The sequence below is a fragment of the Penicillium chrysogenum genome, assembly GCF_028827035.1.
Source record: "Penicillium chrysogenum strain IBT 35668 chromosome Unknown utg000005l_segment0_segment0, whole genome shotgun sequence".
NCBI classification, from domain to species: Eukaryota; Fungi; Ascomycota; class Eurotiomycetes; order Eurotiales; family Aspergillaceae; genus Penicillium; species Penicillium chrysogenum.
Genome location: NW_026622753.1, coordinates 7537384 through 7560155, shown reverse-complemented (window position 1 = coordinate 7560155; position 22772 = coordinate 7537384). Strand labels below are relative to the sequence as shown.

The 22772-nt window shown below is 50.0% G+C and overlaps 13 protein-coding genes across 13 annotated transcripts; 7 read left to right on the top strand and 6 right to left on the bottom strand.

Annotated features, from left to right (window-relative positions):
- Positions 1-15: 15 nt before the first annotated feature.
- On the bottom strand, positions 16-666 carry N7489_011239 (mitochondrial 54S ribosomal protein bL28m; the record flags this gene model as incomplete). Its single annotated transcript, XM_056716988.1, has 1 exon — positions 16-666. One exon carries the CDS (start codon positions 664-666, stop codon positions 16-18), a length of 651 nt encoding a protein of 216 aa, XP_056564610.1.
- A 324-nt stretch (positions 667-990) lies between these two features.
- rvb1 (RuvB family ATP-dependent DNA helicase pontin) lies at positions 991-2571 on the top strand (the record flags this gene model as incomplete). Its single annotated transcript, XM_056716987.1, has 4 exons — positions 991-1134; positions 1214-1433; positions 1496-2043; positions 2107-2571. 4 exons carry the CDS (start codon positions 991-993, stop codon positions 2569-2571), a joined length of 1377 nt encoding a protein of 458 aa, XP_056564609.1.
- Positions 2572-3075: 504 nt separating this feature from the next.
- N7489_011237 (v-SNARE protein VTI1) lies at positions 3076-3990 on the top strand. The gene is made up of 3 exons (XM_056716986.1): positions 3076-3277; positions 3379-3785; positions 3858-3990. Exons 1-3 carry the CDS (start codon positions 3098-3100, stop codon positions 3943-3945), a joined length of 675 nt encoding a protein of 224 aa, XP_056564608.1. The 5' UTR covers positions 3076-3097; the 3' UTR covers positions 3946-3990.
- Positions 3991-4258: 268 nt separating this feature from the next.
- N7489_011236 (DSC3 family protein) lies at positions 4259-5246 on the bottom strand (the record flags this gene model as incomplete). Its single annotated transcript, XM_056716985.1, has 2 exons — positions 4259-4305; positions 4358-5246. The coding sequence occupies 2 exons, from the start codon at positions 5244-5246 to the stop codon at positions 4259-4261; spliced, it is 936 nt and encodes a 311-aa protein (XP_056564607.1).
- A 655-nt stretch (positions 5247-5901) lies between these two features.
- Positions 5902-6676, bottom strand: isa1 (Fe-binding Fe/S cluster assembly protein ISA1; the record flags this gene model as incomplete). Its single annotated transcript, XM_056716984.1, has 2 exons — positions 5902-5939; positions 6004-6676. 2 exons carry the CDS (start codon positions 6674-6676, stop codon positions 5902-5904), a joined length of 711 nt encoding a protein of 236 aa, XP_056564606.1.
- Positions 6677-7478: 802 nt separating this feature from the next.
- Positions 7479-9891, top strand: N7489_011234 (ARMH3 family protein; the record flags this gene model as incomplete). The annotated part of the gene is made up of 8 exons (XM_056716983.1): positions 7479-7562; positions 7614-7736; positions 7807-7887; positions 7940-8093; positions 8162-8274; positions 8330-8664; positions 8717-9124; positions 9183-9891. The coding sequence occupies 8 exons, from the start codon at positions 7479-7481 to the stop codon at positions 9889-9891; spliced, it is 2007 nt and encodes a 668-aa protein (XP_056564605.1).
- Positions 9892-10390: 499 nt separating this feature from the next.
- N7489_011233 (uncharacterized protein) lies at positions 10391-11748 on the bottom strand (the record flags this gene model as incomplete). The annotated part of the gene is made up of 4 exons (XM_056716982.1): positions 10391-10542; positions 10623-11010; positions 11116-11344; positions 11591-11748. The coding sequence occupies 4 exons, from the start codon at positions 11746-11748 to the stop codon at positions 10391-10393; spliced, it is 927 nt and encodes a 308-aa protein (XP_056564604.1).
- A 724-nt stretch (positions 11749-12472) lies between these two features.
- Positions 12473-13063, top strand: N7489_011232 (Cnl2/NKP2 family protein; the record flags this gene model as incomplete). The annotated part of the gene is made up of 1 exon (XM_056716981.1): positions 12473-13063. The coding sequence occupies one exon, from the start codon at positions 12473-12475 to the stop codon at positions 13061-13063; it is 591 nt and encodes a 196-aa protein (XP_056564603.1).
- Positions 13064-13778: 715 nt separating this feature from the next.
- On the top strand, positions 13779-14237 carry N7489_011231 (Ctf8 family protein; the record flags this gene model as incomplete). The annotated part of the gene is made up of 1 exon (XM_056716980.1): positions 13779-14237. The coding sequence occupies one exon, from the start codon at positions 13779-13781 to the stop codon at positions 14235-14237; it is 459 nt and encodes a 152-aa protein (XP_056564602.1).
- Positions 14238-14864: 627 nt separating this feature from the next.
- Positions 14865-16239, top strand: N7489_011230 (4-hydroxyphenylpyruvate dioxygenase family protein; the record flags this gene model as incomplete). Its single annotated transcript, XM_056716979.1, has 3 exons — positions 14865-15538; positions 15596-15760; positions 15855-16239. 3 exons carry the CDS (start codon positions 14865-14867, stop codon positions 16237-16239), a joined length of 1224 nt encoding a protein of 407 aa, XP_056564601.1.
- Positions 16240-16912: 673 nt separating this feature from the next.
- Positions 16913-17426, top strand: N7489_011229 (Dabb family protein; the record flags this gene model as incomplete). The annotated part of the gene is made up of 2 exons (XM_056716978.1): positions 16913-17047; positions 17214-17426. 2 exons carry the CDS (start codon positions 16913-16915, stop codon positions 17424-17426), a joined length of 348 nt encoding a protein of 115 aa, XP_056564600.1.
- Positions 17427-17909: 483 nt separating this feature from the next.
- On the bottom strand, positions 17910-20907 carry N7489_011228 (putative GTPase activating protein (Gyp5); the record flags this gene model as incomplete). The annotated part of the gene is made up of 4 exons (XM_056716977.1): positions 20804-20907; positions 19025-20734; positions 18030-18971; positions 17910-17972 (listed from the first exon to the last, which is right to left on the bottom strand). The coding sequence occupies exons 1-4, from the start codon at positions 20846-20848 to the stop codon at positions 17910-17912; spliced, it is 2760 nt and encodes a 919-aa protein (XP_056564599.1). The 5' UTR covers positions 20849-20907.
- A 385-nt stretch (positions 20908-21292) lies between these two features.
- Positions 21293-22511, bottom strand: N7489_011227 (Rab geranylgeranyltransferase BET4; the record flags this gene model as incomplete). The annotated part of the gene is made up of 4 exons (XM_056716976.1): positions 21293-21657; positions 21711-22293; positions 22344-22451; positions 22503-22511. The coding sequence occupies 4 exons, from the start codon at positions 22509-22511 to the stop codon at positions 21293-21295; spliced, it is 1065 nt and encodes a 354-aa protein (XP_056564598.1).
- Between the last annotated feature and the right edge of the window lie 261 nt (positions 22512-22772).

The following is a 22772-nucleotide window of genomic DNA, read 5'->3' as shown; positions in this document are numbered from 1 at the left end:
TTCGCCCAAGCTGCTCTACTGAGCAGGCAACTTGGTGCCTTGCCGAGATTTGCGAGGCTTGGTCATTGCATCAATGTCCAGGTTTTCGATTTTGTCCCTGATTTCCATTTTGTGGTCCCTCAACCACTCGCTCAATGACGGGGGTTCAGGGACACCGAAAGCTTTGCGTTGCTTTGCAAATTTCTCCTTGATCGCCGGAGTCTGCATAATCTGGTGTCGAAGGTTCCAGCCGAAAGGACCGAGCTCCTTGAGGCGCGTTGGCCGATCAGACAGCAAATAGTTGTCTAGGCCCTTGGCCTTGTAGATTGATCGCAAGGCGCGACGAGTGACCTTGATATACACCGACTCGCCCAAAGCCTTACTCTCGATCTTCTTTCGGCGCACGTTGGGCTTCCAGCTTCGTCGTGTCTTGCCTTCGTTGCGTCCCTTGGAGATCTTGTTGCCGAACCGGATCGAAGCGCCTCCGTACAGACCGGAGTCAGCCTGCTTGTACCACTGGGATGGTCCGTAGGGGTAGACTGGAGCGGTTTCCGGTAGCTTCGGAACCGATTGCGTTGCCGGCGTCGTTGAGAAGGACCGCTTCGGTGTGGCGATGGAAAGACTGCGGAAGGCCGAGGCCAAAGAGAAGGGGGCGGCCATTGCGGACCTTGCTTGTAGGCCTGCCATTGTGTTCGACAGGTATCGGACCCTCGCAGAATGTCGAGAATGCAAAGAGTCGGAAGGTCGTTAATTGACAACGGGCGGAGGAGAGGTCCAACAGGGAAGAATTTGGGGCAGCTCACCGCCCTGGGGTCGGCGTTCTCATTCGACGATCCCTTGCTCGCGAATTTCGGCCAGAAGCATATCTCACAGAGAACCATCGCGTTTCCTTTCTTTTCTATCTACGCTGTTCCTTTGAAGCTTTGATTTATTTTTACTCCCTTCTTCTCAACTGATCGTCTTATCTTTCGTTAATACCCGTGGCTCTACTCGGCCACATCTATCTCAAACATGGTCCAGATCAGTGAAGTAAAGGGTAACTCGCGCGAGAACAGGACCGCAGCGCATACACACATTCGGGGTCTAGGCTTGCGCTCTGACGGGACTCCGGAGAACAATGCGGATGGATTTGTGGGACAAGGAGCTGCCCGTGAGGTGAGTGGATATCAATGCTGCATCCACCAGGGTATCTGGTTCACAGTAACGAATAACTAACGATTCAAACCATGGGCAGGCATGCGGTGTCGTGGTGGACTTGATTAAGTCAAAGAAGATGGCTGGACGGGCTGTGCTTCTTGCTGGTGGCCCTGGTACTGGAAAGACTGCTCTGGCTCTTGCTGTATCGCAGGAGCTGGGAACCAAGGTTCCTTTCTGCCCGATTGTTGGCAGCGAAATCTATTCCGCAGAGGTCAAGAAGACCGAAGCATTGATGGAGAATTTCCGGAGAGCTATTGGTATGCAATGCGACATTAGGAGAAGCCCAACAAGGGTGGAAATTCAAGCTAACCTGTGACAGGCCTCCGTGTTCGCGAAACAAAGGAAGTTTACGAGGGAGAGGTTACAGAGCTTACCCCCGAGGAGGCTGAGAACCCACTGGGCGGATACGGGCGCACAATTAGCCATCTGATCATCGGGTTGAAGTCCGCTAAGGGCTCCAAGAAGCTGCGCCTGGACCCCAGCATCTACGAAGCCATCCAGAAGGAGCGTGTCACAGTCGGAGACGTTATCTACATTGAAGCAAACACCGGCTCATGCAAGCGAGTCGGGCGATCCGATGCCTATGCGACCGAATTCGATCTCGAGGCTGAGGAGTATGTGCCTGTCCCCAAGGGCGAGGTTCACAAGAAGAAGGAAATTGTTCAGGATGTGACCCTTCACGACCTGGATATGGCCAATGCCCGACCCCAGGGCGGACAAGACGTGATGAGTATGATGGGTCAGCTGATGAAGCCCAAGAAGACGGAAATCACGGACAAGTTGCGCCAGGAAATCAACAAGGTTGTCAACCGATACATTGATCAGGGCGTCGCGGAGTTGGTCCCTGGTGTTCTCTTCATCGATGAGGTACGCGGAGAAGTCTAACCTGTAGATCATTGGATCATGTCTCTAATCCCGCTTCTTCTATAGGTGCACATGCTCGACATTGAGTGCTTCACATATCTGAACCGTGCCCTTGAATCAACCATCTCCCCGATTGTCATCCTTGCCTCCAACCGCGGTCACACAGTCATCCGCGGTACTCACGAAATCAGCGCCGCACATGGTATCCCCCCCGATCTGCTTGCCCGCCTTCTTATCATCCCAACCAACCCCTACTCCCCCGAGGAGATCAAGACTATCATCCGGTTGCGCGCCAAGATCGAAGGTCTCAATATCGCAGAACCTGCCTTGAACAAGGTTTCGGAGCATGGCAGCAAGGTCAGCTTGCGGTATGCCCTGCAGCTGTTGGCCCCCGCAAGCATTCTCTCGCGCGTCAATGGCCGCCCCGGCGCAATTGAGGAGGCCGATATTGCTGAGTGCGAGGATCTCTTCCTGGATGCCAAGCGCAGCGCAATCATTGTGGATCAAGATAGCAAGAATTTCCTGTCATAAATGGCTACGAGTGAGAGAGTTCCATGATCTTGTATACCAAAGGGGTATCTTGGATGTTTATTGAAAAGGCGAATCGTTTTGTGTGGGCCTGGTGTTACGCTAATGCTATGTATTAAATTCTATTTCCAAATTATTGCAACTTCCAGAAGATAAAATGGCTGTAGATCTAAAATAGAGTGTAAAGAGTGTATAAGATGTCATCTGCCCGTCGCAAATGCAACCCCGAGGCTTAGATGAATCACGTGTGTCTCACCGTCACTCGTTCCTGTTCCAACGTTTGCGAATCCTAGCACCTTTGGTTATTACAACTGTTTTCTCTTTGTGTTCCCTAGTACTTCGGGAAAGCCAGTTCACGTCGATCGCAAAGTGAAGCCACCCTAACAAGACCCGTTGACCGAACCGCCACTCAGCACTATTGAACAGCGTCACCCGCCCCAGATAAAGTGGAGCCTATATCAACACATCAACCATTACAGACAGCAGATCTTCACTTCCCTTAAGCCGGTACACATATCATACAGTCACCATGTCAAACCCACTAGACACAGACGCCGGCTCGGAGATGTTCGCCAGCTACGAGAACGAGTTGAAGCTGGTGCAAGCCGATCTGAACCAGAAGCTGGACCAGATCGCCGAGGCAAGCGGCGAGCAACGGAAATCAGCAATCAGCCACGCAACACAAGTCCTCGAAGAAGCGACAGAACTGGTGAGTCCAGCGCACCCCTAAGGCTTTCTCATGTGCCACAATGCGAGAACAACGGACAGCTGCAAGAACAAAAAAAACTAACCCAATCAATCCCCATCTAGCTCGACCAAATGCGCATGGAGAAGCAAAACATCCCCTCAGCAACCCGGTCAAAAGTCAATATCCGCTTCCGCAACTACTCAACCGACATCGACGAGGTCAAGCGCAAGCTAAAGTCCCTCTCAGATGACCGGCAAGCACTCTTCGGCGACCGGTACACCGACGAGCCGCAGGATGAGCACCTGGAACAAAGACAGCAGTTACTTTCTGGTACGGACCGGCTAGAGCGCAGCTCAGCGCGGCTGCAGCAGAGTCAGCGTATGGCGCTGGAGACGGAGGATGTTGCCCGCGGCACGCTCGGCACCCTATATGAGCAGAGGGAGCAGATCACGAATGCTCGGAATAACTTGCAGCAGAGTGAGGGTTATGTTGATACTAGTATCAAGACTTTGAGGGGCATGGCCCGTAGGTACTGACCCCCCTTTCGTCCGGTTATGGTCCAGATATAGACGTGGTTGCTGACGTCTCGTGCGTTATTTAGGATGGCTACCAATCGGATGATCACTATTGCTATCATTACGGTTCTGGTTCTTTTGATTTTCGCTGTCATTTACAGCAAGTTCCATTAGCGTTTGGATTTCGCGCTGGCGTTTGTATACTCGGTCTTATCTTTCGTGTCCTTTATTTTCTGCTCTTACGTCTACACTAGCAAGGCTATTGTCTCTGTCTCTCTCAGTGTCGCATCTTTGCCATTATGTATGATAGCATCCGGCGAGTCTTGATACAGCTAGACCAAGTCTCTGGTGCAAGCAATCCCTGTCTCTAATACGACGGTTAACCGCCCAAAGTCCCAAGTCTTTATTGTAAAGTACCAAACAGCTTCAATTGGGGGGTATCTTATAACGCCAAATAACAAAAGAGAGAAAGACATATCTCAACACCCTAGTTCATAATCCTCATCGCCCCAAAAACAGCATTAACAATAACACCTACACAGACAGCAACCCCCTTCCTCCAACTCCAAACCCCCCTCCTCCCTACGCAACCACATCGCGCAACCAACAGGCCAAAAGAACCCCATAACAGCCCCCCAAAGCATATCATCAATCGCCCCGCGCGATCCAGACCCAATTCCGCCCTCATCATCCCCAACCCCAGCCCCACCAAGACCACCCTGAACCTGCGCCGCCGTCGACCCCTCATCCATCCAGCGGTCCTCAAGATCCCGCAGCTGGTCCCCAGTAGGCATAGTATCCGGCGTGCGGGAAACGGACTGCATAGCTAGGAACTGGGATCGCAGAGCGGTGACCTCAGCCGCTGTGAAGCCCGCCAAAAGGAGACGGTCGAAGCCGCGGGGTGCGGGTGTGGTGGTAGTTGGCTGAGGCTGGGTTTGGGGGTGGCTCGGTTGCGCAGATGTTGGGAGTAGAGATGAGACATCCTTAGCGGGAGATTTCCTGTCTACATTGGCTTTCTGCTGCTTCTGTTGTAGGAGGTCTGTTGTTGACATGCTTGCTTCGTTGGCTAGGTCCGACTCGGGGAGTGCGATGTCGCCGATCGAGCAGTGGATGTAGAGGCGTGGGCGGGTATCGCGCACCGCCTGCTTGCCTTTTCCATTGTCGTCTGGTGTCTCTGGTTCGTCTGTTGTGGGGCGAGGGCTCCGGGTTGGTGATGGCGGGAGCTTTAGTGAGGCTGTTAATGCGGTTGTGTCTTCGAGGCCGCGGCCGGCGTAGATTAGGCGTAGACGGTGGGATGATAGGGGGTTTGGGAGTTCGGCTCGGATTAGTTGCTTTAGGCCGGCGCCTGTTGTGGTCTCGGGCTCTGCGACGTCTAGTTGGAGGTCGGGGATTGAGGCGGAGAAGCGGACGACGATAAGGAGCGGGTCGGTGTCTGGTTCGCCTGCGGCGTATGGAGAAAGGAAGGGTGAGGCCATGTTTTAGGAGGAGGTAATATTGTGCTTTTATGTGAAATGGATTGAGGTCGCTCTATACAAGCAATATGTTCAAGTTGGCCAACTTAGATGTGGCGCTTACCCCATCCTGGAGCCTCGGACCATATCCCGTCAGGTGACACATTCTAGACAACGGCACGGAGTCATACTATCACTTTTCTACAACACGAAGGGCTATAGAAAGGAAAAAAAGACCAAGAATATTAAGGAAGCAGTTTTATGGTAAATGTTTATGATTTTTTGAGGTAAGTATGTCACATGTCATCATCAATGTCCTTCGGACTAATCTATACACAAAGATATGATATCACCCGGTTGATCTTGCATCAAAAGAACGTCCCCGCAGACAAAAAGAAAACAATCAACAGTTCATTGGTTGAGCCTCTAGGCTGTCTCTTGACATGGCCCGCCAACTTGTGAGTCGCAGGAACCCACAGTGACCACAAGACGCAATAGAAAAATGCAGAAAGTAAGTGGATAAAGGTATCAACTGGATATCAAGCGTATATACTCAAACAGAAGGGTAGTCGTGGAATCCCCAAACCCCCTTTGAAAACGCCGTCCGATGCACCGAGAAAGAAAGACGCCGAAAGGTCCCGTAAAAAAACATATCAAAAGGAATGCTTAAGCTGTGTGCTTAAACCATGAAAGACTCGCCGCAGCCACATTCTTCCTCTGTAATCATGAGTCAGTAAACCAAGTCTGAGAAGATGCTGCAGATTTTGCAGGGGTCACTTACTGATATTAGGGTTGCGGAAAACAAATCGTCTGCTCAGCTTATCCTCTTGCCAGTCCATTTCACTGCCAATAATGCTGAACAGAGCCTTGCTGTCGATCAAGACCTTCACGCCGTCCTGTTCGACTGTTTCATCGAACTTCCCCGGTTTCTCTACGTACTCCAGGTGATAGGCGAGACCCGAGCAGCCGCGGTTCTTGACACCAACTCGAATGAACTTTGGCTCCGGCTGTGCCATCAGTTTGCGAAGCTGCTCGACGGCCACCGGGGACAATTTCATGGCTGCCTTTCTTGCCCGAAGTGGCCGACGGGGCTTCGGGGAAGTCTTGGAGGTGGACGGAGAAGCGAAATTCGGTTTCGATTTCTGTGCTTCGCTTTCCCGAAGGCTCACATTGGACAATGCGCCTTGTGATGTGTTTTGATATGATTTCATGTCGGAAGGAGGGAATTCAGCTGAGATGGAAGTGTCGGCGCCGCCGGTGCTTCGGGGAGGCGGGAAAGAGGATGGAAGCGTGTGAGGACGGTAGGCAGTTGCGGTTTGCATGTCCCGCTTGGAGGATAGGTAGGCATTTCCATATGACGAGAAAGTGCGTAGACATCCTGCCGAAGGCTTTGCCCATCGGAGGAGTGTGGCGGATGATGTCACAGAACGTTGCATGGTGGTAGAGAAGCTCATGGTCGAGGAGCAATCAATGTGAAATGGGAGTGAGCCTCGACGAAAATAGTTATTGGGTCATAGGATTTTGACAGAAAGATGGTGGAATGGAAGGATTGATTAACAAAGTAGAGAAGAAGAATCTCTGACTGTTTTGAGGATTCCCCGTGGCCCCGAGTTAATTACGTAAGGCAGTTGCATGACGCAGATGCAGCCAATCAGCATCAAGTAATTTCTACACACCACACGGGCAGCAACGGCAGTTGTGGCGCCATTCGAGTTGGTGGTTTGGTAATTATAGACTAATCAAGTGGATTACTTGGCGGATCAGCTAGTTTTCTCTTTGCCTATTCAATATATAAAAAAATACGCAGATATGTACCTAGGTATGTTGTAGCTAAAATGGCAAACCAACTCAGAGCAATGTCATCCAATGCGTTTTTCGGAAGCTGAGTCATCACTGACCGCGGAGAATTCCGTTCCTCGGAGGGAGGTGCTCACCCCTCATGAAAATGCCACACCTCCAAATGCAGCTAAGTGGCGGGGAATAGTATCAAAATGTAGATGGGCTGCATAGATCCACCAATTTAATATACGAATACAGTGTATATTGAAAATTGTTCCATTTTTATTATCCCAACGTGTAAACATATTGCCAAGTGTAGAGGACATGTGGCTGGATCCGCTGACAAAGTGGCTGGTGTCCCTTTTTCTTGAACCTCGAAGCAATTGAATCAACTCGACTCTAAATCAACCTTACTCTTTTGGTTTCCGAGGTCCGATGCTGGCGATCTAACCGTTGTAGATCATCCTGTCTGATACCATGGACGCCTCACCCCTTACCCAGCAGAGTAGACCAGAGTCCTTCAAACCTAAGATTGTCCAGCTCTATGAGAATCTCTTCACAGTACGAACATAAACATAGCTTTATATGATATTGCTAACATACTCCTTATAGGCAACAGATGATGCAGAGCCCTCAGAGGGCTTTTGGAGAGAACTCTTCTTGCTACCTCCAGACCGGAACCAACTCCATGCTATCCTGGACAATTGGAGCCCAGACGATACAATCGGTCTACAGGTGAGCCATGATTCAGAAAGCGTCCCGGAAACAAAGAAAAGTAAACTCAAACAGCTGATGCAATAACTAGATCCAAACTCGGCGTTTCTTTGTCCGTGCCATTCGCGAGGCAGCAGCTGGGGCCGCGCCGGCGGATTCCTATGCACTAGATGTAAGAACTCATGATCAGTATCCGGAGCACACCCTCTAACCTCGTTTCTCAGACATTGACTGTTTTCTTGACGAGTATTCTGCGCAAGAAATACACAAACCCAAGTTCGGATGTCATTACTGTTCTTGCAGGACTCGACGAAGTGGACCATGTCATTCCTGACTTCGTGGCCGTCTTGGACAGAATTATTCGCAATGGCAGTAGCTGTAAGACTTCCATCTGTTCTGTCCTTGTTTGAGGCTATGGCAGTCGATCCTAACTTTTTTCTTTCTAGTTGATGTGCGACTCAAGGCTATCAAGACGGCTATTGCTATGACCAGCGGAGCATACAAAACTAGCCTGGTCTCCTATCTTACACACAGGGACCTTTTTCCATCGCTTATGAAGGTTTGATTTACTCATGTTGCTTCTATTCATGAAAGGAACTGACAGTTGCCAATAGTATGTTTCTGATTCCGATACTCCGCTGCAAGTGTTCGACCCATTCCTCCTTCTGGGATTATTGGCAAACTACAATAAGTTTGAATTCCAAAATCCCTACCAGCTTCGACTTGATGATTTTGTGAATGAGTCCAGTATCGAAAAGGTTGCCAAGGGTGTCGGGCTGGCCTGTAATCGCCTGCGAAACGGCTACATTGCTGTCCAGGATGATATTCCCGAAGGCTGGAGCTTGACCAACACATTGATTTTCTTTGGACTACGAGCGCTCGCTCCTGGCGCCAGGGACAAAGCGAACCCTCCTTCGGCGGAAGAAGCTAAGGCCATGTTCGCTGATCTGTAAGTTACTTGCGCGGAGAATCCATTGATTTGAAACTTACAACCCTGGCAGTCCGGCACAAGAAGCCGCAATCCTAATGGCGACATACGACTTCACAAACGCCAATAAGCTCTTTGGTTATCATTTGGTTCATCTGGGAGCAGAAAACGGGGAAGAACCTCCTTTCTCGAGCTTCCTCTCATTGTCCTCCTATCTTCTCCAACATGCATATCGATCCCCGCGGGTCGGGCACTATGCCGAACTAAACCTGTTTACGCTTCGCATTCTGGTCGAAGACCCGACCATCTGCAAGCAAATTTGCAGCGAAGATGTCAAGCGAAAGGTCCGCATCTGTCGACAGAGACAGCCCTACCTCCCGCTAGTCAGCGGAGACCGGGTCCTCGCAACCGTCATCTTCGATATCGCTATCGATACTATAACACATAACCTTCGCCGGCGCCTCGACGTCAACATCTACAGGTATGAAACAACCTTTCAATGTATTCATTAGCCATGCCATAACTAACAATCCTCCCAGCCACACAATCGCAATCACCCTCCGCCTCCTAACATATCTCTCAAAAAACAAGATCCGCCTCACGTACCACTGGTCCGAGCTCTGGCGGACACTACTCTCCCTCATGCGCTTCCTAACAACCTACGCCTCCGATCTAACCAGCAACCCCAAGATCCAAACCCTCACGACCTCCCTCGCAGACCTAATCGCATTCTGCGTCTCAGGCGGCGACACCTTCCTCCCAGACCCAGCCTCCTACGACGATCTCTTCTACAAGCTCGTTGAAACCGGCCCCATCATCTACAAGTTCCGCGATGCATACTCATTGTCCCGCTCCGGTAACGTAGCAGGCGCCCCAACCTCTTCCAAGGCAGCCGATGCAATCTCCCAAAGCAACGAGGTGACTTCAGCAGCCATCGACACACTCCAATCCGTGTCTACTCACTTCTACACACTCCTCTTCCATTCCGAGGGTGTGGATACCGCTGCTGCTACTGTTGCTAGTCCTAAAGCTGATGAGCCTGCGCCGGTGGCGTTGCCGTCGATAAGGAAGAAGAATCTCTCCCCGCGTGAGGTCCACCGTATCATTAAGCAGGGCTATGATACGCTGAGCATCCAGCCGCCTGAGGGTTTGAGTGCTTGGACTAAGTGGCGTGAGGCGGAGTGGAAGAGTGAATTGAAGCGTGCGGCGCGGTGTGCTGTTGATGATGCTAGGCAACTGGTTGCTTAGGTGTCGGGTTTGTGGTTCTTTCTTTTTCTAGTTTATTGATCTGGGATCTTGATCTGGATTCAAGATGGTTGTGGGTGTGGAGAGTTAGTTCACTATGTAGTGGTGCTGTCATTAACTTCTCTATGAAGATATCCAATTAAGAATTTATACTTCTCCTTTTTCAGTGTTAAGTCAGTATTGCCTTGCTTCAATGATAACTACCAAGTAATATCATAAAGATTTCAGATTTTGATCTCTCAACTCCCAGTACATCGTGACTTTGCAATCCCACGAAACCTTGAAATATTCTACGCCTTGAAGATTACATATGTAAGATATAGCCAAACAACGTATCTTGTATTCCGGGCCCCCGCTTCACGAATCGAAATTTTTTTTAAAAAAACTAAAAGAACCGATTGCTGCTGAAGGGGTGGCCACCCCCACCCCAACGCAGGCAACAAAAGAAACTGCAACCCTTCCTCCCCCCTCCCCTCCCCGAAAGAAAAGCATCTTCTCGCACTCAGTGAGTGCTCTCCGCCGGCAGGTAGCTGGTGGCGAAGTACTTCTCCGAGTTCTTGCTCAGCCACATGGAGAGCTTGGAGATCTCCTCTCGCAGGCGGTTGGTGGCCTGCATATCCATGTTAGTCTGAGCAATCAGCTCAGGCATGGTGCCTATACAAACGCAAGATTAGCACGGTCCTCAACTCTCACAACTGAACCAGAAGTAAGGTGAAGCGGAACGGGGTACATACTGAACAAGCGGATCAGGTGCTCCGCTCCGTAGACATCGATGGGGCCCTTATCGGCCAGGTCCCCGGTGGCAGCCTCGAACTTCTTACGCAACCCACGGTACTGGGGGCGCTCGTGGCGGTAGAGAAGAATCTTGTCCAGACACTTGTCGAAGTACTCCTGGATCCCGGCAACCACTTCCTCCAACACGTCCTCATCGGCAGACGAGCCCGCCCGCTTTGGAAGTTCTTCCTCGTGCCAGTCATGCAGGATCCGGCGGACTGGGTACTTCGCCGGCAGAGAGATGACGCACTGGTTCTTGGTGACCTGCTCCCAGTCATCGACAAGTAGGGACTTCAGGTTGTCTGGCATAATGATGCGGACGGAGGGGCGGAGGTTGAAGCTCTCCTCCTGTTGCAGATTGTTAGTATGTGATCATATTTCCTTTGTAATATTTTTTTCTTGGTATTGGTTCCATTGAACCGATATTTAGTAATTGAGGTGGTAATCGTATACCTTTTCGATTTCACTATCACGGGCTCGCTTGGTGCCACGGCCGGGCACGGAGCCGCGCTCCTCGCTGTCCCGCACAGAGTCACGGTCGGAACCGGCACGCTTCTTAGCAGTGGTCTTGGTGTTCTTCAGACGGAAAGAAGCTTCAGCTTCGCGACGCAAATTGTTGGCCAATTCGCGGTTGTCTTCAGTGAGCTTGCGAAGACGGTCCTCCAGGACCCAGTCATCCCAGCTGGTCGAATGTTAGCAAATTGTCTCATGAACCCGAATGATCTTGGACATATTGATTCTCAAAAGCAAGTGCAGTAAGAAATAGAAAACAAGCGGCATTTTTTGCATAACATAAGAGTGCATAGATCAAGGTCAAGTCTTCCGTATAATGGCCCGGACAAACTTCCCAAGAGTGGAGGGGAGCAATCTCAACATCGCAGCCAGGATGTAGATGGACAGGGGAAGAAATAAAACAAGCCAGACTTACGTATTCTTCCAGCCCTTGTAGTGGACCTGGTATTCAAAGGGGCTCTTCTTGTCATTGGGATCCTTGTGGCGAACATCCAGGATCTTGGCATCGTAAAGGATCTCATGGTGGAAGCAAAGGACCTTCTCGTCCTTGCTGTACATAGAAAGAGGGGCCATTTTTGTCGGAGAAGGGTGAAAGATGTGCGTGTAGAAGTTGGTATGACAGGTTGGGAACCTCCAAGCTCAAAGGCGTAGAGATGTTAAGATGTTCCCTATCTTGCGGGAAAAGGGTGTGATACAGGCGGTAACAGCCACGATCAGAGAGATCTTCGAAGCCTTCAGAGACTCCAATAGATTGTAAGACTGCAAATGGATATTGTAGACTTGAGCAAAGACAAGAGAGGAAGATGCACAAATGGCAATACAAGATGCTTTTTTTTTTTGGACAGCAAATTTGATTCAGCAAAGGTTGTAAGAAGGGAACAAGATTAGATCAGACGAGAGACCAGCTCAAGGAATAGAAAGAATCAAGTTTAGAAGAGAGAGGTTGAGGGTGTCGATGTTCGATGTAGATGTAGATGAAGTCGAGTGGAAGAAGAAGGAAAACAAGCGAAGATGGGCCAAATGGGCCCCTTGGAAGAAATTAGGCGCGGCAGCTTATTGTCACCTCTTTGACATTGACAACTAATTCATACAATTATTCTTCTTACAATAAGAAATTGATTTCCATTCTTCTATTCACCTTTCTATTTTTCTTCTATATTCTTTGTTCACGTGAAGAATATTGTCAACTTCGGTTCGCGACAAACGGAGTCTCCAACCAAAAAGGAAAACATACTCTGCATCTCTGCATATCTTCATATCTTCATACTCTACACTACGTACTACATCTACATTCATCATGCCTCCCTCCGAGGAGTCCATCCTAAGCAATTTCCTGCTCTCTCCAGCCCCGCTACCGACAGTCATGTCGCTGCAAAAGTTCACAGAGCTCTTCCCAAAACGCTTGAGAGCCCATCCACACATCAGAACTATGTATCGGGAGTTACAACAGATCCGAGAACAGGACATGGACCGAGTCAATGAAAGCATCGACAATGAGATCAAGCAAGGTGAAAAGCAGAGAGCAGAGCTCCGTAAAGCTATCACAGCCACGGGAGTCGAGTCCAATTCTGAAGAGCAGCGTGAGATAGACATGGATCTTCATCTGTTCGGCCAACCACCTACTGCTGCACCGGGAAATTATCACTCGGTGGCTAGTCTCCTGGCTGAAATGGAGACGGCTAGCAGTAATATCGAGCATGAAATTGCTGGTATTGATCAAGAGGCTGCGAAGATTCTGGCTCATCTCAATACGACTATTGGGGATATGAGCGATCTCCGTTACGGCAAATTACAGGGTCCAGCTGGGACTGCTGAAGATATGGCCAGTGAGGCCATCAAGGGCCTGCAGAACCTTGAAGATGTTTGCTATAAGAGTAGCACTTCTTGAGATGGGTTTGACTCATTATGCATGTACATTGTGCATTGTGCCCATATGTTATTTGCAATTGAATAAATACCCCTGAACTACTCCGTATTGGTACGTGGTTTCAATGTTGGCAAAAGTCCCTAGCTGACATATTGACCTCCAGATACAAAGCATAATATCACAGGCGCTTTGGTATCTGAATCCGCTTTCGAGAGTTGCCTGGGAATTCACGCATCCAGTTCTAACAATCTTGAACGCTGGGTCGTCGCCGCTTTCTGCCTTCAGAGCTATGTTGTAGGGATTCAAGACAACTGCCCTTTGCGACACGAAAATTGGAAAGCCATCTATTACACTCTTATGATACAAGTCTGAACCTGATGGCCTTGGATGCTTCTATTACGCCAAAACTAAGTAGCAAATCTACATCATTGTTACCTCTACAATGCATTAACTCACTGGAGTTGGATTCTTGGATGGTTTTGGACCAAGTATTGACTATTTTCCTAAGATAGAAACACAGTGGACAATTGAGAATCCATGTATCTAAAGTCATACATACTCTTAATCCCATCAATTTTGCAAATAATACTATCATAATCATAACAAAATGTATGTGCTAAATCCAATGCCCAATTCTCGCGATAAGAAGTGTGGGGAAATAGCCAAACGCGTCCCGCGTTCGCGTTTTCCTCCTTCAACTCCAATCCAACAGCACTTGGGACTCCCTAGCTACATCATGCCCTCCATAAAGCTGCGACCACACTGCTCAAGCCCGGTAAAGGCGACAGCAACCGCCTCAACACCGAACAATCCCCTTCCAACACTCCTTCAAACACCCTCGGGTCTGGCCCTTCTGGAGCTCCAGGGCACAATCAATGTTCCCTCAGGGAACGAAGAGGATGATATAGACTACTCCTCTATGGACAACCCGGCCTCCACCTTCGAAACTCCGATCGGAAAGCTCATGTTCCCAGACTACTCGGTCCACAACCCAGACGACACAAAATGGATGAAGCGCGCTTACATGTATATTGGCCGGTACCAGCGGATGACTGGGGAAGTTAAGAAACTGCCTCGGCCGATTGCCGTGCTACGAAAACGCCAGGCATCGGAGGATGAGGAACTGGAGGTTGTGGAGATTGTGCGCTATAAAATCTTCTTTAAGAGTCGGCCGGAGCCCGTGACCAATGTTTGATTGGGCTGGGTTGGAGGTTTTACTTTCTTGCATTGGAATGGGATAAACTGGCGAGAAGGGGTCTTCTGGAGATGGCTTCCATTGTTTACAATGTAAACTGGAGCCGCAGGACTTGGATGAAAGGTTACATGCATGGCCCAACTGAACATGTCCTCGCGCTTTGCTACGGAGAACAGCGGCTTCTCTCTACTGCATTGACCCTCCTTGGTGCGCGAAAACATCAATTCGGCTTCTGCGGGTATACAGGCCTGAATTCGAACCTACCAAGGTTCACCAAAGAAGGACAAAGCTCTGTTTCCCCATAAGGCCAACAGCCCGCACAGACAGCAGAAGGAATTGTCATGAATGGATGACTTCAGCATTGCCTCATACGTTTATCTTAGATAGCCATCTCTCTCTATTCCAAGCTTGATCCGGAGATGCGGGCTTGGAATGTGACACGTCTGGGCAGGGATCCCCTCACCAGCATTCTATTTTCTCCTCAACCCCGACCCAGCTGTCTTCAAAATCACTCATAAATAACTTGACCGCAACTTACACCGGCGCCAAGGGCTGCCGGAGGGATGACATGCTTCTCACTTCACACCTACACCGATACCAGCGCAGCCACAATCAACAGCACCAGCCATGACCGTCCCCGAAAATGAAGATATCTTTCCCGCGAAGCTGGGCCCCGAATATGTCGGCTTCGATCACATCCATTGGTACGTCGGCAATCCCAAACAAGCCGCTTCGTACTGGATTACTCGCATGGGCTTCCGCCCCATTGCATACCGCGGCCCGGAAACCGGCTCGCCCTATCTTGTGAGCTATGTTGTAGCCAACAGTGGCGCTACTTTCGTCCTCACGGGGCCAGTTTGTGGTCCACCGAACGAAGGCCCAGAAGACGGTTTCTTGCGCCAGATTCCGAATTATGAGCGGGCGACGCTGGCTGAAATCCATCAACATTTGACCCTACACGGCGACGGGGTCAAGGACGTCGCGTTTCGGATCGCGGGCGATATACAAGCTGTATGGAAGCGGGCTGTTGCGAACGGTGCTCGCGCTATCGCCGAGCCGCGGACGTCTACTGTCGAGGGACATGGGTTGATCATCTCCGCAACTGTTGGAACATACGGAGATACCGTACATTCTCTGGTGAACCGTGAGCGGTATTCGGCGGACGCTCCATTCTTGCCTGGGTATCGATTGCTTGATAGTGAAGATCCGATCACACAGCTTCTACCGCCCATCGAGATTCTTGAAATTGATCACTGCGTTGGGAATCAGTCGTGGGGAGGTGTGGACGGCATTGTCCAATAGTGAGTAGAATCAATGTCGTCCATGTTGGAATTGCCGCTCTAACAAATGAGCTTTAGTTATGAGGAATGCCTCGACTTCCATCGCTATTGGACCGTCGACGATAAAGATATGTGCAGCGAGTACTCAGCGATGCGATCAATTGTCATCGCTTCCCCAAACGAAACCATCAAGATGCCTATGAATGAACCTGCGACAGGCAAGAAGAAGTCACAGATTGAGGAGTATGAAACCCGCCGCTTTTCCCGCTTTCTTCCCTCCTTTCTTCTCACTCGTCTCCTCTACTCCACCCACATACAGCCATTCTAACCGTCACAGATTCGTCGACTACTACCACGGCGCTGGAGTCCAGCACATAGCCTTCCGCACGCACGACATCGTGGCTGCCGTAACTGGGCTCCAAGCGCGCGGTGTCCAGTTCCTCAGTGTACCGGCTACATACTATGCCGATCTACGGAAACGCCTGACACAAGTGTCATGGACGCTCGCAGCCGATGTAGACGTGCTCGAGCGGCTAAATATCTTGGTTGACTTCGACGAGCGCGGATACCTGCTTCAGATCTTCTCCAAGCATGTCGGAGATAGGCCAACGGTGTTTATAGAGGTCATACAGCGGAATTCATTTGACGGGTTTGGGGCTGGGAATTTCAAGAGTTTGTTCGAGGCGTTTGAGAGGGAGCAGGCTCTGCGTGGGAATCTGTGACCATCAGTGGTTCGTTTTGGGATCTTGGATCTTGGATCTTCCATTTGCTTTTTCTTTCCAAGCGAGGATTCGATACTACGGAGCATGGGATGATTGAACACGTATGGGAGAGAAGGGGAAGCACGATGTCATATCCAGTCTAAGGAGTCTAGTCAATCTGCTCGGCATCATCAGTGAAGCTAATAAGTTCCGAGACTGATGTCCTGTGCTTCTAGTAGACCACATAATGAGCCATACAGATATATCTTGTGTAGACTATTCTACAGCATGATGGCAATGGTCTAAATAATATACCGAGGCACTTGAATATCCATCCCACGCCTATATAACCCCATCCTCGACTATTCCGCACAGCCAATCTACCCGAGCGGAAATTGCGCGCTCTCCAACCAACACCATTCCGCCCTATTCACAACCAAAAGAAACTCCCAATTGAAGAGATCGATATAGAAGACAGAGAAGATATAGAGAACAATCAATGTCAACAGCAACTAACCCCTAAAAAGAACCACCGATGAATTAACCAAATCAATGAACGGATTCTCCTCCGTCTTCCCCCACAAGCCGACGGAAACCTTGGATACTTAGGAAATCAATGTCATAGCCTTAACCCCGCCATATAAACCCCATAGAACATATAAATATCCCCCGTTACCCCGTTACCCCGATATCCATGTCCCGACTCACTCTCCACACCCTCAAAACAATGGCCCCAATCGAACGAATCACCCTCTTCAAGATCCCCAACGAGGCGGATCGCGACCGCGTACTGGAGCAGTACAAGGTCCTCGCGAAGACCGCTACCAAGGTGAGTGCATATTGTCTCTTCTTTACAGTCCTACGTATAGCCCTGTGCAGTCCATGCTGCTTGGTTAGTGCAATACATGTATTATGTTGCACTAGGCGCTCGGAAGGAAAGGGAGTTATCGGAAGGAAACGCAATTGAACGGTTATTGACGGGTATGTCTTTTTAGGACGGCAAGCCATACATCCTCGCTGCTGCGGTTGGCGCTTCGATCCCTGATCCTCGCAATAAGGGGTACAACGTGTCTGTCAAGACGACTTTTGCTTCGATGGAGGATATGAAGTACTATGATAACGAGTGTGAGGCGCATAAGGCTCTCAAGGCTTGTGCTGGGCCTGTTAAGGAGGATGTGTTGACGAGTTACTATGAGAATATTCTGTAATGGAGGCGAGAATTTAGAGATATTGGGATTTTGTGCATGTTTGGACTTCGTAGAAAGAGAGTAGTACATGTATAGAGATAAGGTAGGGAGCTGGTACATGTGGAAGCTACTTGTAGATAATAAGAGAACACAGTCCATTGATGATGTACATTGCATACGTCTAGTACGCCCTGCCCGAGGATCCGAGGTAGACATACACACTAAAGCAAATATAATTCAACAGGTAGCAAAACACCGATGCCCTTCCAAAATGGGCATGCTGAGAGCTTGTAGAAGAGGGTCGTAAAGGGAGTTGCAAATCATAATATTGGCTCAAAACGGGAAAAGCAGGTACCGGGAGGAAATCAGGACAGAAGCAAATGACTCGGCCCATAAGTATGGTGTGATCACAGATCCTCGCTACCACATTGGGCATTCCAAATATACAGAACCGGATATTGATATCCGGGTTTGAAGGGTGAAGTAATAGAAGCAACAAGGTGATCAGTCAAGGGCACGACGAAGGTCGCTCCATTTCTGGCGGAGGTTCTCGTGGTTCTCGGAAATCTGTTCGAGTTCATCAGTTTCGGCATTTCAGGCTGAATATTGAAGGAGATATCTTACCTCTGCCCACTTCATTTTCGTGGCAACCAACTCCTTCTCCATCTCAGACATTGATTCTTCCATTGCACGGTTCTCGTTTTGCACTTCAATATTCCGCTTCATAATCCGTTCCATTTCCAAGCGGAGCTTCTCCTCCACTTCGGCCGGCTGCTTGTCGACCACGTTCTTGAGTTCGGTGACCTGGAGTTCCAGCGCATCATTGAGGTCGCGCAGCTCCTCATTCTCGACCTTAACGTGCACCAACTCAGAGGCCAATTGCACATGCTCCTTGTCCGATGCTTCAGCACGTTCCTCGAGAAGTCGGACACGCGCGCCCTGCGTGCTCACGGTGTGCCGCAGGTGTTCTAGTTCGACTTCACGCTCTTTCTCGGTTCGAGTCTTCTCCTCCCATTCGGCGGTGTAGGTGGCAAGCATCTCTGGTGTGAGGGGAATGGCGCAGGCGTCCTGCACCATGATGTCGGATCGGTAGATCTCCTTATCAGAGGCACCAGAGCTTCCGAAGAAGCCTGACTCCAGAATTGACGAGGTGGATGGCTGTTTGTCGATGTAGGCGTCGAACAAACGCTCTTTCAAGAAAGTAGTGAGCACACTCATGTCTTTCATTTCAAGCAGTGCGGCCGCATTGCGTCGCATGATCGCAACACCGAATTTGAGGATGGTGGTCTCTAGCCCCTCCTCGAAGATCAGGTCGTAGATGCGAAGCACCAGCTGCAGCGGGAAGCGGTAAGCGAACAGAGTCAAGAACCACTGTGTGGCGTACAGCTGAGGAGGAACTCCGCGGCGCCGGAGATGGCAGTAGAGAGCGGGTTCCAGGTCTTCTAGAAGTCGCTCGAATTGGTAGAGGCTACGGTGAAGCCCAGGCATATCCTGAATGAACATATCTCGTAGAGAGTACTTGTTCATCAGCTTGACCATCATGGCGAAAGCATCGACTTCATCCATCTGCGTAAATCGTTAGCCAATGAGTCAGCCAGCCTGATTCAAGGTATACTCACGTTGAACAGCAATGGCATGGCAATGAAGTTCATGCCTTGCGCGTATCCTACTCCCGTATCATACAAGGCGTATGCCTTGCACAGCCCAAAGAGGCCTTCTTGGCTGCCCTGGGAAACAAAGTATTTCGCGTAGCTAGTGCGAGCACCCAGGTCTCGCCTAATGGTCTTCTCCAATTTCTGCAGCGCAACGGCGTCTGTCTTTGCTTTCTTCAGACGCTCGGCGTCATTGGAGGCCTGTTCCTTGGACAACTTATCTGTGTCCCCTTCGTAAGATGGACTAGGGGCAGCGCTGCTAGACCGCGATCCGGAACCCGAGTGGTGGGAACGGACTGAAGAGCGCGACGAGGTAGTCTCAGTGCCATTTACTGGCCGTCCGTCTTTTTCTTGTGCTGTGCCACGCGCAACGAGGTCTCGATAGATGTCCTCCATTTCAGCGGTCTGGCAATCCGCCAAAATTTGCCAGATAACTCCTCGGATCGTCTGAGGGATGCCTCGTTTGATAGCGGCATTCAGTTCCTCTGAGCTTGCCAAGGCTTGGGGCCCGTTATTTACAAGGTGCTGCCACATCTCCCAGTCCACGGGGGTGGAAGCATCAGCCACAGAACCTGTTCTCCCAGGAGCGACCGGCGTTGAAGGTGAGATACCTCCCGATGCTGCCAAGATGCCCTCCTCTCCTTCCTCTGGGATGATAGGGGGGCTAGCTCCAGACTGGCTGATTGCCTGGCCCGATCGCACGCTCGTCTGATCGACCTCTGTCGCATGGCTTTCCTCGCGCAGACGCAACATCTTGAACTGATCCTTCAGGCTATTGCGTCTCGGCTTCTTTGAACCGACACTCGAGACGTCGTCGCCATCACGAGCGATCTGGTCTAGGTTGCTGCCAAGGGTCGATACGGAGGTGGCAGTGTTGCGTCGGCTGGCAGAGGCGGTTGGGGATTTGACGTCCTTCGCAGTGTTCGAGGTCGAGCTTCGAGAGAACCACGCGAAGGGGCCGCTGGACTTTCGAGGAGGGGCTGGCGGGGGGATAGGCGGATTCTTGTTCACTGGAGGAGGCGCCCATGGGACGGAGGGCAGGCCACCGGACAGACCCATCAGCCCTACGCCTGTCGGAGGGGCGGATTCGTCCTTGGGAGGCAATGGAGGCGGTTCTGTTTTGTCCCCTGGGCGCTGTGACTTGTCTGTCGGCTCGTCTTCCTTGCTGTTCATCAGGTTTACCTCGTCGAGCGATGACGATGTTGATAAACGGTGGGATGTAAGTAGAGGCGACTTCTGCAGTGGGCTCTTATCATGATCTTCTCCGTTCTTCTCTACCTCTGTCTGCGTAACCTCGGACCCTTGCTCCGGCTTGTCACCCTGGGTGGGCTCATCGGTCGCGATGTTCACCTCATTGTCGGTGTCATAGTTATTTTCATCGTTGGTATCTGTTCCTCCATCCTGCTTATTCCCCTTTTGCTTGTTCTTCTTATTTTTCGTGTCATTCTGTCCATCCAGGCCCAGGCCATCCTTGTCCTGCTCCTCGACGGTCTCGGTCTTCTTCTCGTCCTGCGATTCAGAAGGGAACGGAGGTTTCTCCGTCGATTCCGGAGACATATGTGAGCCAATTGGAGGGCTGTCGGTCAGCGATCGGGTGGAAGTGGACTTGGGGATGGTGACGTTGAGGTTGTTGTTCTCCTGGATTTCGGCTGTTTCAAGGGCGTCGTCAAAAGACTCCTATTCGACTATTGATAAGCTCGTGTCAAGGCAATTTTGGGCTATTGAATCAGAGTCTGAACCACTTACCCCTTCATATTCAGGACTGTGTTTAGACGTAGACATGTCGGCCATAGCTGTTTAGATGACCCCACAACAATCAGGAGATGGAACACCCCATAGGATCGCAAGAGAACAGAGGCTCAGAAGAGCTAAAAGACAGAAATGGCAAGGGAGTGGAATTCGCGAAAAAGGGAGAGAAAAGAAAAAGATGGAATGAGGAAGGAATTGGAGGGATTTGACGAGTTTCAAGTGATTCGACCGGCCAGGTACGCTGATTGGCGCCCCAGGGCGGAACAGGTCGAAGACGTTGGGAATGCATTTGCATATTCTACGCAGGCATGTCTTAATGTGCATATTATACTTATATATTTATAGATCGAATATTGCTACGAGAATGTCTTAATGTGGTATTTTTGTTTTCTTTAGGAATTCAATGTCTTATGGTGGTAATACAGAGTGGGTAAAGGGGTCAATAAACAAATAATCCTCTATTCATAGGTATGTAACTATTCATTTTCACAAGGTCTTCTCGAAATCAAGCCATCTTTCTCGTCGCAATGGATCCAGCTTCTTCAATTCTGATAGCCAGCCCAGAATCTGGTCCCGATCCTCAGAAGACAAACTGCCTTCAACCTTGGATGCGAGAAGGGTGCACTCAATTAATGCCTGGTAGATGTATTTGCAGTCTTCGGCTCCATCCAACATCTCCTGGATCTCTTCAATCTCATTCCTAATGTACTGTAGCCGGTCGGACGAGCTCAAATTGGGAGCCATAGTTCGTTCCGCCATCGACGGGTCAAACACACACATCAGATTTTGGTGATAGAACCAAAGTGACTGATCATAAGGATCAATAAATGCTTGATGGATGAGGGATAGTTCTGAAAAGCCAAGTTAGCATAAATCAGACTCTAATAAGACAAGTGAGACCAACCATCGTCCAACATTCTTCTCCGATCGTCATCGCTGGCAGATTGCTCATCCAAAAGGGATTGTATAAGCTTTGTCCGGTAATGCCACGCGGAGAAGTTAGAAAGATTGGCTCCAATCATCTTCTTGGCATATTCAAATTCCTTTTGGGTCATGCTTCTTGCTTCTTCGGCAGTGCCAAGCTCCTTCAAGGTCTCAACCACAAAGCGTCGATAACCCCACCCGTGGAAATTCCGGCTATCGAGAGTCAACATCTTACCCACAAGGGCGAGTTCTTGCTGCCAGATTTGCTGGGCCTCGGGAAGTGGTAGTAGACGGCGAGCCTCATCCAACAGCCATAAACGATAGTTCCAGATCCAGTAGCACTTGGGGAAGCTCCGGAGAAGGGGAATCAGGAAATGCAAATCATTCATGATTAATTCTGTGATTGAATGGGCAGCAGCATCATCATCCGAGCCTTCTGCTTGGGAGAATTGATACTGCAGTACCTGCCGGCGGTAGTTCCAGGCTGTGTAGTATTCTGGATTGCTAGACAGCAGCTCGGAGATCTTTTTCAAGGTCTCGATCGTGTACTCATGCTCAGCCACCTGTCTTCCGTGAGGCTCTGTTTGTGGGTGAGATCTATAAGATGACCAACCTTTTTGGATACGAAAACCTCAAGGTTCTTGTAATTTTCTATCTTCTGCAGCTCTTGCTGTCGTGCTTCGGCGGACTTCTCGACTGGTTTGTATCGTGGTACACCATGCTATCGCAATCGTCAGCCCGGAGCAGTACAGCCATGGGGAGTTAATCTCACGCTGGGCATTTTTGTTACTTGACAATAATAAATAAGCAAAATGTGTTACCTAGGCAGGTTGCTTCGTGTTCATCAGATGCCCCGGGACAACTCGAATAGTCTCATTGGTGCACGAGGCGGTGGAGTGTTTACGTAAACTCCCATTTGTATAGCTTCACGTGATCAGCACTCTTTCTACTTTGGGGACTTCCAAGGTTGTCTTTGGCTTCATCGTCTTTCTCGTCTTTGCCGCTATGCCTTGGAAGAGAGGCCTCCTTATACATTCCTTTT